The 12,873-nt window shown below is 51.1% G+C and overlaps 1 protein-coding gene across 2 annotated transcripts in view; it reads right to left on the bottom strand.

Moving 5' to 3' along the window:
* stim1b (stromal interaction molecule 1b) overlaps positions 1–12,873 on the bottom strand; it is a 34,089-nt gene that overhangs the window by 3,352 nt on the left and 17,864 nt on the right. Inside the window, exons 7-13 of one of the 2 annotated variants that reach the window (XM_064352788.1) lie at positions 10,300–10,477; positions 5,697–5,874; positions 5,353–5,520; positions 5,009–5,109; positions 4,177–4,409; positions 2,308–2,388; positions 1,069–1,132 (exon numbers count right to left, since the gene is read on the bottom strand). In XM_064352788.1, coding sequence (XP_064208858.1) covers positions 1,069–1,132; positions 2,308–2,388; positions 4,177–4,409; positions 5,009–5,109; positions 5,353–5,520; positions 5,697–5,874; positions 10,300–10,477 — 1,003 coding nt within the window. The remainder of the gene's footprint in view (positions 1–1,068; positions 1,133–2,307; positions 2,389–4,176; positions 4,410–5,008; positions 5,110–5,352; positions 5,521–5,696; positions 5,875–10,299; positions 10,478–12,873) is intronic. The other variant, XM_064352789.1, reaches the window with a different exon arrangement.

Genomic DNA, 12,873 nt, shown 5'->3' with positions numbered 1-12,873 from the left:
GAGGAAGTTGGTTACAGGACGGGATGGGGGAGCACTGAGGAAGTTGGTAACGGGATGGGATGGGTGGGGAGGTGGAGGGGTGGGTATGGGAACTGGAGGAAAGCTGACAATGATTTGGAACAGATGTTAAGTGAGACGAATGCTAAGGGCGTAACAGGGGGTGAGGGGGGCTATCCAAAAATCTGAGTCAGATCGGAGGTCACCAAAGGTCAACTCTCCACTGCAACACAACACAATATTAGAGGGAACTTCAGAAGTGAAACTTTTAATTGATTGAATTTTACAGTATTTTACTGTCTTTTACAGTAAGGGTAAGTTAGGGTTCCCACTGTTTTCAAGACATTATTTTCCAGGACATTTGATGCAATAACAGCTGTAATATGTACAGGGGAAGACTGGGACTGGGGATGGGGATGCAGTGGGAAAACTTTGATCACGGACTGGGGCACCTGTGATCTTGGCCAATAACCAATAAATATGTTCCAGGACAACTACTTGTTTTCTTGGAAATTTAGGCAATTTTCTCATTTTCCAAAGACTGGAAAACAGCATTTAAAAATTCCAAGTTTTCCAGGTTTTCCAGGATGCGTGGGAATCCTGGTTAGGCCCAATCTACACGGTCTTCCATTTTCCTTCCAAAATTCCTAAGAGGGTTATTGGAGAGTTAGGAGGGCGAAAACTCCAAACTAATATTTCTGTTAAAAACACAGGAGAGGGAAACAGGTCCTCCCCCCACACACATGCCAATCCGGGGGGGGGGCGGGGTACCCGAAACTTCCGGAGCGTTTGGACTGCGCCTCCTCGCCCGTGGGGGGCAGCCCCGGGAGGCCGTCCGACGGCAGGAAAGCGGAGGCGGGGCAGAAAGAGCCGGATTGGCGGGGGGAGGGGCCGAAGGAGGAGCAGATGATGGAGGGATGAGAGACGGAGGAGGAGAGAGGGGGCAGCGGGGAGAACTCCAGCTGCCCGATGGAGTGGCTGCGGGTCTGCCGGCGGAAGGGGCGGGGCCGGGACGGGTGCGAGCCGCCCCCCTCTCCCTGCTGCCCCGTGGGAGGACGCCCCTCTACCAACCTCTGAGAGCCCCCCGAGAGCTGGGGGTCAACGTGCCGCTGCCGCAGGGACATCAGGCTGGGGGCTGCGGGGACAACACCAGGGGCACAGTCAGATACGCCAGTATATACACATATACACACACATATCACATATACACACACTCATATACACACTATGTACACATATATATATATATATATATACATATACAATATATACATACATATACACTCATATATATACACATATACACTATGTACAAATACACGCAGAGTATAACATACATGGATTCACACATGCATATCATTATATGTCCCACTAACAGTATGTTACATACTGTTAGAGACCATAATACAATAAACACCTTTTTCAATACTATTATATTACACATGAACACACTCGCACCCACAGGCAATTAAAGAACATTCACACAGTTCTGCATTATCTACGTGATTAAGTTGAATAAAGAAAAAAATAAGCAGAATGAGGACAAAAGAGAGGATGAGAAACAGGTGGAAAGGAAAAAAGAAAGAGAGAGTGAAATCACGATGCGTGGAAGCGTACAGAATGGACGATGGCATCACACAACCGAGGAGTTTGTCTTTGGCTCCAAGGAGCTTTGCACCAATCGGAACTCTGCCCCTGACGGCCAATAGGGCTGGAGCGGAACGCGTTTCTCCTCCAATCAGACCTCACCCCGCATCGCTCCAAGGACAAACACCCTGCTGTGGCAGCGAGTGACGGGAACGCGTTCAGACGCAGAAATCGCGCGACGGGGTCATGTGACGCGGCGAGCCACAGCGGCGTGAGACAGAGCGGCGGTGGCGGGGAGCAAGCGGTCCGGACGGGCCCGGGGGGGTTAGCTGCGCAGCCGAGCGACAGGGGTGAGCCACCGGGCTCGCAGCCCGACAGACGGACGGACAGATGGAGGGATGGATGGATGGAGGAAGAAGAGAGAACAGAGGGAAATGAAAGAGAAGAACCTGTTTTGAGAACGAGGAGAAGGAGACAAGGAGGGACAAGAGATGTTAGTCTGAAAACTGCCCCCCCCCGCCCCCCTCCCACCCCTCACTGCGAGGGGTATGTGCGGCCAGTTCGGGAGTCGCAGAAGGGTGGGAGTGGAGGGTGGGGGGATGAAGGAGAGGAAACAAAGAGGCATTCGGCGTCCGCTTCGGTTTGGTTTCGTTCTTTGTTTTGTTTTTTTGGGGTGTTAGGAGGGACGGAGAAAGCAGGAAAGGGGGGCGGGGTTGAGCGAACCGGACTGTTTCCACGGCGACAGACTGTCGGAACACATGGGCCAGAGGTCGCTCACTCGCCGGTCCATCTGCCAGGCGGCGTCTGGGGTCGACCAATCACAGGGCAGGAGGCAGTGCGCGGGGGCCGATCACAGGGAAGGAGGCAGGGAGATGGGAGGGGTCATTATTATCATAATGTCACACCTACAGACTAGAGAGTATCCACCTAAACCTGGACCTAAATGCCCTAACACTACTCACTAGCTGATCTAGCAAGCTGCTCCACACAATGTTAACAATGTGCAAGAAAAAATATCCCTGACCTCAGTCCGAAATCACAGCTCATAGGAGTAGGACTGACTGCACAAGAACAATTCACCCTTTAACCCCTTGAAGAATAGGGCTTTTTTGGAATGTTTTCTTCAAAGTTCTAAGTCAGTGTTCTAGAACTCCATTGCTTTCCATTACCAGTAGTGATTGTGACATCAGCATTAGAATGTTGCTGAACAATCACTACTACTGAAAATTGAAAGCAATGGAGTTCCAGAACACTGACTAAGAATTTTGAAAAACATTCTAAAAAACATACCCTTCCAAGGTTTAAAACTAAGGTCAACCCTGCAGTACATTCTCACAGCCAATAGCACCCAGCCTCTGCACTCTGCCCAGACTAACAGACCAGCTAAAAAACTGCACACTCTGCTCTGACAGGTCACAGATGGGCCGGGGATCAGTACCACAGGAGGAAAATAAGTCTACTGTATCTCCTCTTCATTCGAAGATCTGAGTCTTCAACAGTGGTTCCTTTCACACAGGGAGCGTTGCATAATGGACTAACTCCTTCACTTCCTGCCAGTCACACGTTCCTCGTCATGGCGACATGGAGAGCGTAAATCACTCGGAGTTCAAATCCAGCCAGAGCCTCGCTTGGTGACAGCGAATGTTCCAGTGTGAGCGGAATCCACAGGACATGTGACACGTGATTGAGCAGGAGATGACATCACAGCCATATTATTCTTATTCTAACGATCCCTGGGTTTTGATAAAAGGAAATGCTGTATCTGGGCACTGACTCGTGTCGGAGGCTCTATGGTCTTAGCACAGCGAAACGTCGTCCCACAGCCTTCCTTGTTACCATGGCTACTGGGGGAAAATCTAAAAAAAAAACTGAAATCCAACGCTCTAATGCTCCGGACCTGGACTTACTGTACGAGCGCACACCAGCACAACCGTTTGAAGTCATCTCACATTTATGTTTTGGTTTTTCGAACACTTCCAAATTAGGCAATCTCTTCAAACTCCTCACAATGCTGGCTCTGACAAAAAGCCCTTCAGATGTTCTGTTGAAGTATTCACTGCTTTTCACGGGTGATGAAATTAAATTTTAAAAAAAACCTCAAACCAAGAAAACAGTAGAAGACAGAAGTGAATGCTGGAAAATGGAGCATTTTTTTCTGGATGTTCGGACTGCTATTTTATCAGGTTCTTTATTTGTACCTTTTAAATATGCAGGTGAGGCCCTGCCCAATCACTCTCAGCCCCACCCAGCTCCCTCAATTCCGCCCTCAGAGGCTCCGCCCTCCTCCATGTATTGGAAAAGAGATTCTTTACCTCAATGGGACTTCCCATTCAATTTCTTTAAAATTAAAAAATGAAGGTTAAATAAAAAATGAACTCCTATCCTCCCCAGGTTCCCACCCCCTCCAGCCCCCAGCCACGACCAACACCCCTGGCAACCCACCCCCTAGCCCCATCCCCAGCACCTCTGGCAACCCATCCCCCTAGCCCCGCTCCCAGCACCCCTGGCAACCCATCCCCTAGCCCCGCCCCCAGCACCCCTGGCAACCCACCCCCTAGCCCCGGCCCCAGCCCTCGGCAACGTGGCCCTTACATTGCAGTGTTCCCGGCGACATGATGTCCTCGTCCATGTCGTCCATGTCGTCAGAGAAGATGAGGTGCTGGGGCGGGCTCCGCCCCCCCATGAAGCTGGGGTCCAGGTTGAGCGCGGAGGCCAGCGAGGGCAGGCCGGGGTTGTTGACGATGGTGAAGCCCGTCAGCATCTCGATCTGCTGCCAGCGGTGGAGCTTCTCCCGCAGGGCGGCCGTCACCTCCCCCAGAGCCTGCCTGAGAGGGGGGGAGGAGGGAGGGGAGAGGAGGAGGGAGAGAGAGGAGGAGGGAGAGAGAGGGGGGAGAGGAAGGGAGAGAGAGAAAGAAAGGGAGGGAAGGAGATAGGGAGGAAGGGATGGAGGGAGAGACAGTGACAGGGAGAGAGATAGGAAGAAGGAAAAAGGAATAGAATAGAAAAGAGAAGGGAGAGGGATAGGGGAAGAGAGAGTAGAAAAAGAATGCGAGTTTGAATGTTTGAATTAAATTTTACTTTGAAATGTCCCTATTGCAGCAGGATTAACCAAATTCGAGCAGTGCATGCTGGGACACCACAGATCCACGAGGCTTTTGGAAGCCTTTAAATCACACGATTCCAAAGCTCGATCAAATACAAAAGACCAGGAGTCGGGACATTTCCTCAAAGAAACAGCTCACACCCTGACCACACAAAGCTTCTCTAAAACCTTTAAGGTCAGTCGTTACCTTGCACTTCCTGCTCTGAGTGTTTGGTATTTAACCTGCAGGAGTTATCGGTTGACATTTCTTGCTTTTGTTTCTGTGTTTTTCGTACTCGAGTGCGCGTGTGAGGGAGGGACAGAGAGGGGAGAGAAGCTCACTTCGCAGTCAGGATTTTATGATCCACGTCATCCAGCGAGGAACTGTGGGCCACGTGGAAGGTCCCAAACAGGGTGTTCCTCTTCTTCTTTATCTTCTCCGCCTGCCAGGACAGAGCACAGTCATGATATAGGGTACAGTCATGACATAAAGCACAGTCATGACACAGGGCACAATCACGACATAATGCAGAGTCATGACACAGGGTACAGTTACACAAACGGTTTACCCTCTATCAGACACAGGTGGTTTCTCCCCTATCAGACACAGGTGGTTTCTCTCCTATCAAACACAGTGGTTCTCCCTTACACCCGGCAGTCTCCCCCCCCCCCCGACGGTCTCTCACCCCCTCCTTGGCCACCAGGAGCTGGCGCTCGGCGCTCTGCTTCTTGATGTTGTAGTACTGCACCTCCACCTCGTGAGTCAGCTGCAGCCACTTCTGCAGTGATTCAGGTGGAGACCAGCTGCTCCGAGACTCCAGCTCCTTCTCCGCCTTCTTCAGGGCCATGCGCACCTGATACACACACACACACACACACACACACACACAGACACAATTTAATCAGTTGCTTGAACGTAGTCGTAGTCTAAACCTGAGCTGCAAACAGTAACATGGTTTGTGCTCGGGAGTATCTGGTAGTGTCTGTGGCACACGGTGCAGTACGTCCTCCCGGACGCCAGGTGGCGCACCTGCTCCAGCTCTTCCTCTGCGTATTTCTGCCGGCTGAGCTCGTTCTCGGTGCCCTCGCGCAGCTCCCTGAGCCGCTGCGCCTCCTGCTTGGCGGCGTTTATCTCGTCCCGGAGCTGCTGCTCCAGGGTCACCTTCTCCACCTCCACCGAGCGGTGCTCCTCCTGAGCCTGCTGCAGCCTGGGGGGGGGGGGGGGGGAGAGGCGAGGGAGGGAAGAGAGGAGGGAGGGGTGAGGGGGGGGAGAAGATGGAGGGAGAGAGAGGGGAAAAGAGAGGGAGGGAGAGAGGATGTAAAGAGGGAGACAGAGGGGAAAAAGAGAGGGAGAGGGAGAGAGAGAGGGGGACAGGGGAAGGGGGTAAGAGAGGAGGGGGGAGGAAGATGGAGGGAGAGAGGAGGTAAAGAGAGAGACAGAGAGGGGAAAAAGAGAGGGAGAGGGAGAGTGAGAGAGAGGGAGGGAGATAGAGAGAGAGATTTCATTTATATTAAAACAATTTAACCAGGTTAGTTTTTTGTTGAGACTAAACAGGACAGCAGTGCATACAAATAGCATTACAGAAAACAACTCTATACAGTACATCCCAATTAACAGTGACAGAACAGGGGGCCTCCTTCGTATCCCGGCAACACGCACATGTGACAGGTGCCAGGCCTAAATACGCAGCTCGCAGCACACAGGATACGGGAGGGGGGGGGGGGGGGTCTAACCCAGCGGAGGTTTAACATTTTAATGTCACTTATTTTAATGTAATTGCCGAGGTGGTATTAAAGGCTATATCTGTGACATCATCAGGGGCTGTGACATCAGCAGCTGGAGGGTCTCCAGTGCTATACCACAGAGCCGTGTGGGGATTAGGGTGGTGGGAGGAAGGGTATTTGAGCGTCATGCTCTTCTGCCCGCTAAACCTGACAGCTGTTCACTTCCTGTTAAATACAGGAGCACTGCTGTTCCTGTCGTTTACAATCAAGAGCCAAGTCTGACGGGGGGGGGGGGAGAAGGGGGAGATAAAGATTTTATTTATATTAAAACGTTCATTTCATCTGGTTAGTTTTGCGGAGACTAGCTATGATGAGAGAGAGAGAGAGAGAGAGAGAGAGAGAGAGAGAATGTCCACGGTGCAATTTTTCAAGGTGCAAAGTGACACCACCAGGGGGAGCAGTCTTTTTGAGCCCAGCGAAGACTCAGTGAGAATTTGAGCAGGGAGCTCTTTATCCTGTTTAGGTAGCAGACCTTCAGCCCAGGAATTCAGATAACCATGGAAAGAGAGAAAGCAAGGAGTGAGAGAAAGAGAGAGAGAGAACGAGAGCAAGAAAGCACAGTCCATCTTAGTGAGAGACAGATAAACAGCGAAATGATCAATGCCATTTATACGACAACGCAAATCCATGGACCACCAAGATCTTCTGGGGAAAATCAGTGAGAGATAAGTTCAGTGGTTAAACAGTTAATAAGCACAACTCTGTAAGGAAGCAGCACTCAGTCAGAAGAGATAACCATCAGCTTAAAATCACACAATCAACACGGGGCCATTTTATAAGTGTGTTCTTTTAACTGTTCCTCACACAAACACGAGCTTTAATTGACGTAAAATGGGCGTAAAATCTGTGACTGTTGAGTCACAGGAAAAGCAGTTTTTTTTTTGCAGTGCAAATTCCCTGTACGCTCTGAATTGGCCCAATGACAGGGGCCTGGATTTAGTCAACAAGCAGCACACTTAGCTTAGACTTACAAATGAGGAGGCGTCTGCTGTTTCCTTCGGGTCGGTAAGGTCGTTTTTTTTATGTGGTTGCTGAACTCGTCAAACTGTTATTGCGAGGTGAAAAAAGGCAATAAACAAAGCGCGCGTGTAGTCGCGAATCATCGTCGAACAGAAAACGGCGAGCGAATCCAGTAGGCTATGGGCTGAAAGAAAATTCTTAAATTCCTGCAAGTACTGTATAAACAACCCCGTTCAGCAAACTGCCCTTCAAATGGAACCGCGACTATCACGACTGAGCCAACTGTGACCAGAGATCGCACAAGGTGACGTGCAATTGGCCGCAGCATCACCCAATGGGTGGGGGAGGAGCGGGGGTTTCAGCATCCCCTGCCACATCGGCCAACAGCGCCCCCTCTGGCGGACCGGGAAGCTGCAGTCTGCGCGCAGACTGTCGGCTAGCTACGCGCATTCAGGAGGGCGTCTACGCCAAGCGTGCGCTCGCCTCAATTCACGGAGATCGCCGCAGTCACGAGACCAGACTCCGGTTACAAAGGCCGGACTGAGAACGCCAAACAAAATAAACACGACGTGACTTTCATGAGCCGACAAAAACAAAAAACGATTCCCTCACAAAAGGAAAAACAGGTCCTGGCCGCCGTCTGCCTGTCGGCCCCGGGCACAAACCCAGGCTGCTTTTCCTCTGATCTCTGCGATGAATCACGGTCAAATAAATATGCAAACTGCCGAGCGTAGGGCGCACCGTCGGGCCGGACCAGCGAGGACTCGCCAGAGTTTAAATCCTGAGCGCGCGTTAGGCCGCTCCCGCGAAGACAGGAAGTGAGATACAAATCAGAGAGACGCGTCCGGACGACCAGCGACGGCGAGGCGGAACACGGCGCTAGACGGGCTCGCCGAAACGCCAGGCCGGCGGGGAGAAGGCCGTCTCCGGTCGCAAAACCCAACGAGCAGCTCGAGACGACAGCCCGCAGGGCGCGGCTGACCGCCAGCAGACAACTGTGGGCTCCCGGAACATTCTAGAAGATTAAGGTGGGACCGGTTTACGGGTTTTTGGGTGTCCCTCAAATCTTTCAGAAACCCCCCCTGCAGAGATCGGTGAAGATGGCTGTGCTGGTGGCCAGCTGGGTTGCCACGACAAAATTAGTCTATCGGCATGACAGCCATGTTGCCAGCTTGACTAGCATGACACCAGCAGCAGACCAGCATTAACTTGCTTTGAGCTTATAAGCTGTTTATTTCATCAGGGAACTCAAAGAACATTTCAGGAATGGAAATAACAGAACTATAAAGCTCAGTTATTGATAATAAAAAATAGTAATAAAACTGAATCATGGGGAGTTGCCAATGTTCAATAAATTACTACCAAATTATTTTGTATTTACATTCAGAACATTCTTGAAATGTCACTTGACAAGCATCCTGCACCATCCGTGTCATTCCAGTAATTACAAATATTCACAAGCCTTGAGGGTGTCTGTTTGAGACCTGTGCTTTGCACCAATAATTCAAAAGCACGGCACGTTCCAGGCCAGACTGCTCACGAATGCACGTGAGGTCTTCAGCCTTCTCCAAAACTGTTAAATGGTGACAGAAAAAACAGACTTCCAGTCACCTTCCAAGCCAAACATCACAAGTTTCACTTCAATGGGCTTACTCAGCCAGTCCAGTGACCTTCTGGCAAATTTTACTAGACCCATAAAAAGTGACTACAAGTACAGATTTGATGCTCATATTTGCTATTACGGGGCTGTCCGCAAGACAAGACACAGGAAATGACATCACACAGCCACAGACACAGGTTCACAGTGAAACCCATGCAACTGGCTGCAGAAAGAAACAGGAAATGACATCACACAGCCACAGACACAGGTTCAAAGTCAAACCCACACAACAAGGTGCAGCAAGACACAGGAAATGACATCACACAGCCACAGAGACAGGCAGTGGGCTAAAGCAGCTAGCGCAGGGCTGTGTACAGCAGTACACAGTAGCACACAGCCGCCTGGGTAATGAGGAAGCTGCTGTGTGTCCAGCTCGGTGCTTACACACGTATCCAAGCCTCAGCCGTTACATCACACTTCCAGCCATAGCTTCACATGGCGAAAACAAAGCAAATATTTGCCATGTCACAAGAGATCTTTCACAAGCAGTTCCACAGTACTGCAGACGAACGACATGCTGCAAGAGTACTAGGACTGGAATGAGAGACTGTTACAAGTGACAACTCAGTAGGTTTGTGTGTGCGTGCGTGCGTGTGTGTGAGCGCGTGTGTGTGTGTGTGTGTAAGCGTGCGTGTGTGTGTGTGTGTGTGTGTGTGAGCGTGCATGTGCGTGTGTGTCTGTATGTGTGAGAGTTGGGCATGTGTCCAGCAGGAAGTGATAAGACACTGAAAAGAAAAACATAATTGCACAAGTGTGAAATGTGAACTTGGAAAAACATCAGGAGCAGCAGCCAGTGTCCCACGCCCCCGTCTGAGACCGGAATGCTGACAGACTGAACCGCATTTTCTACGGTCAGGGTACACTCAGCAGACACCATCTACCGTGCAAAAAATATTCCTAAACTTCTTCTTAAACTTTGTCTTCACAGGGGAACCCTTTTCAGTTATGTACAGAACCCTGCATATTCGGTGTAAAAAGCTCGCAGGCTGAACCACTTTGCCCTGGAAGAAAACAGGCTTTCCCCTGTGGAGACACAGAGGAGCCTTTTGGACAATTTGTGACAAATTAGGGTGGAAATGGAAACCTACAGAACAGTAGTAGTCCAGGAAGAGGGATGGTTACCACTGGTGTACGGCAATGAAGACATAAGTCATCACCGCATTCTGATTGGACAAACCCGGTGAAAGGGAGGTAAAATGGCGGTAAGGGTACGAGAGGCTCTCCGTACTTCTGCTGCAGGTCGTGGAGGCTCTGCTCCGCCCTCTGCAGCCACTCCAGGTCCTTCATCATCTGGGCCATGTGGTCCCGGGAGTGGCGGTTCTGCATGTAGGCGAACCAGCAGCCGCCAACCGCCACCACGATGGAGACCACCAGCAGGAAGTCCTTCAGGTGGCTGTGCCTGTTCTCTGTGAGGAGGGAGGGAGAGAGGGAGGGAGTGAGAGGGGGGAGAAGGTTGGATGGAGGGAGAGCGAGAGGTAGAGGGAGGTGAAGATGGAGGGAGAGGGGGCGGCAGGAAAGAAAGACAGTTTGAGCCCTTAATCAAGTCATTCAACCCAAAAACCAGGACATCACAAGACCTCTTCAATAAAACACCAGAGCAAAGAAGCGCATAACTGTAAAGTTAATTCAAATATTTTACAAATCAGGGCATTTCTTTACTCAAAAGAAAACAAGCGCAACCTCAGTCAAATGAATTCATTAATAAGCAGGCGATATCTGCCCTGTGACTCTGGCTTTAACGTTGCCTCTCAGCAGTAAGTCTACTCAGAAGTTTGCATGCTTGTCTGCACACGCCCTTTTCCCGCTCTTTTCAACCGCCTTCTGAGCTTCCTTTGAAAAATACAGTGGGGGGGGGGAGGGGGGTGCAGGGTTGGCGAGAGTTCTTTAGGAAAGACACCAGCACTAGCAGGTTTAGAGGACACAATTTACTACACAATTTGCAGGACACTATTTAGTATACAATTTAAAGGGCATAATTTAGTACACAATATAAAGAAGAAGTCAGATCTGGCCATAAGCCAGAGAGGCTGAGTGTGCGTGTGAGTGTGTGTGAGTGTGTGTGGGAGTCATTTACAAACACTGAGGGTGAACCTGTCTTTCGTCTGAGGGAAGCATACGGACGTGAATGCTCTTTACACGACTGTGTGAGGAAGACCAGGACAACAATCCTCGAGACTCTGAACAGAGCTGGAACCTCTCAGACCGTCAGTGAACGACAGCCGCTGTTTACGCTAACGCTAACCTGAGCCCCGAGGACGCTCGCCGATTCCAGGCAAGGCGCGATTTTAACGAGACTCGGCGGGTAACCCGCTCTTCCTCACTGCCACAGCACCCCCCCCCCTTTCCCCCCTTCCCCGCCATCCTCTTCCTCAGTCCAGGGCGACCTAAGCGGGCCGTCGAGTTGGGAGTGCAGCTGCTGCCGGACTCGATGGAGCCGGGATTTTGCCGGATTAGCGCCGGCTATTTCCGCCTGGAAGTGACGCCGCTAGCGGCCTAGCAGAGGCCGCCTCCAGTGAAAGTGACATTCACATTATCTGCCCGGAATACCGGGAATTCTGGGAATACCGCTCCGGCTTTATATCGCTCTGGGAGGGGGAGGGAGCCCAGCGCTGTCCCTGTGTGACTATAGAGCTAATGGCACTGCCAGGAGGCCCCTAAACAGGAACTAACAGTGCCACCCCCAATACAAACAATATAATATTGGGGGGGGGGATCTGTCTCACCTGTCATCCCCACCACCTCTGAGACCTAGCATAGCTCAGCACTCTTATTGGCACAGCTGAGTATCACCACAGCCCATAAGATGCTCCTCTGTAACACACCTGAGTATCACCGTAAGACACTTCATGGTCAACTATATCAACCAGACTGTGGCCCCCTGACTGACCAGTGGGGGCGATGGTGAGCAATGGGACACAGTCCTCCCAGGGGTCAGAATCCCTGCCTTCCTGGGTGATGCTACAGCCAGCTACGTGTCACACTGCTGGGCTGCCAGTCACAGTCAGCACCAGCGTAGTCCATATTCACCACCAGCCATGGGACCCAAGAGCCGCGTACCTCACCTCCAGCACTGAACCACAGACCCATTTATAAGGGCATGCCGCCGTGGCACTAGTCTAAACACTGTTAGAACAATCCACTCTCAGCCTGACAGAACACAGGAAATAAACGGGCACTATACTCTACAAGCATGCCACCCACGAGACAAACTACTCATTCTGCTCAGCGAAAGCCCACTTCTACTGAGGAACATCTACTGTAGTCTCTGTGATATCTGGGCACTGAAGATTTCTGTGTATTTGCACCACTGCGCTGAACAGGACAGATTACAGATTAACTCTATTTTAATCTCATAACGTGCACTTTAATGTCAGACGAGCTGAGGTTTCAGCGACACGCGTCTTTTGGGGGTCAGTGACCCGGTTGCGGTGTGCTCGTGCAGAGCGGTAATTACTGGCCGTTAAAAGCACCCAAAGCGGCACGTTTAATGTGCAGTTACCCTGCGGTCGGACGTGACCAGACCGGGGACTCTGGTGGAGAGGAGAGGACCCCGCAGCGTTTCACGCTGGCAGACTCGTTAAAACGAGCCGGAGAAACCCGTCGACCCTTCTCACCACGCTTCCTGCGAGCCCAGCCCAGTTCCTGCCCAGCCAGCGACCCGTACGAGGGCCATTTCCCAGCAGGCACTGCCAAACGGCACCGCTACTCACAGCGTCGCCCTTTGAAGGGCAGGTTTTTTTAGAATGTTTTTTCAACATTCTAAGTCAGTGTTCTAGAACTCCACTGCTTTCCAATTACCAGT

Source organism: Anguilla rostrata, chromosome 9 (assembly GCF_018555375.3).
Source record: "Anguilla rostrata isolate EN2019 chromosome 9, ASM1855537v3, whole genome shotgun sequence".
Taxonomy (NCBI): Eukaryota; Metazoa; Chordata; class Actinopteri; order Anguilliformes; family Anguillidae; genus Anguilla; species Anguilla rostrata.
This window is presented reverse-complemented; position numbering and strand designations above follow the sequence as displayed.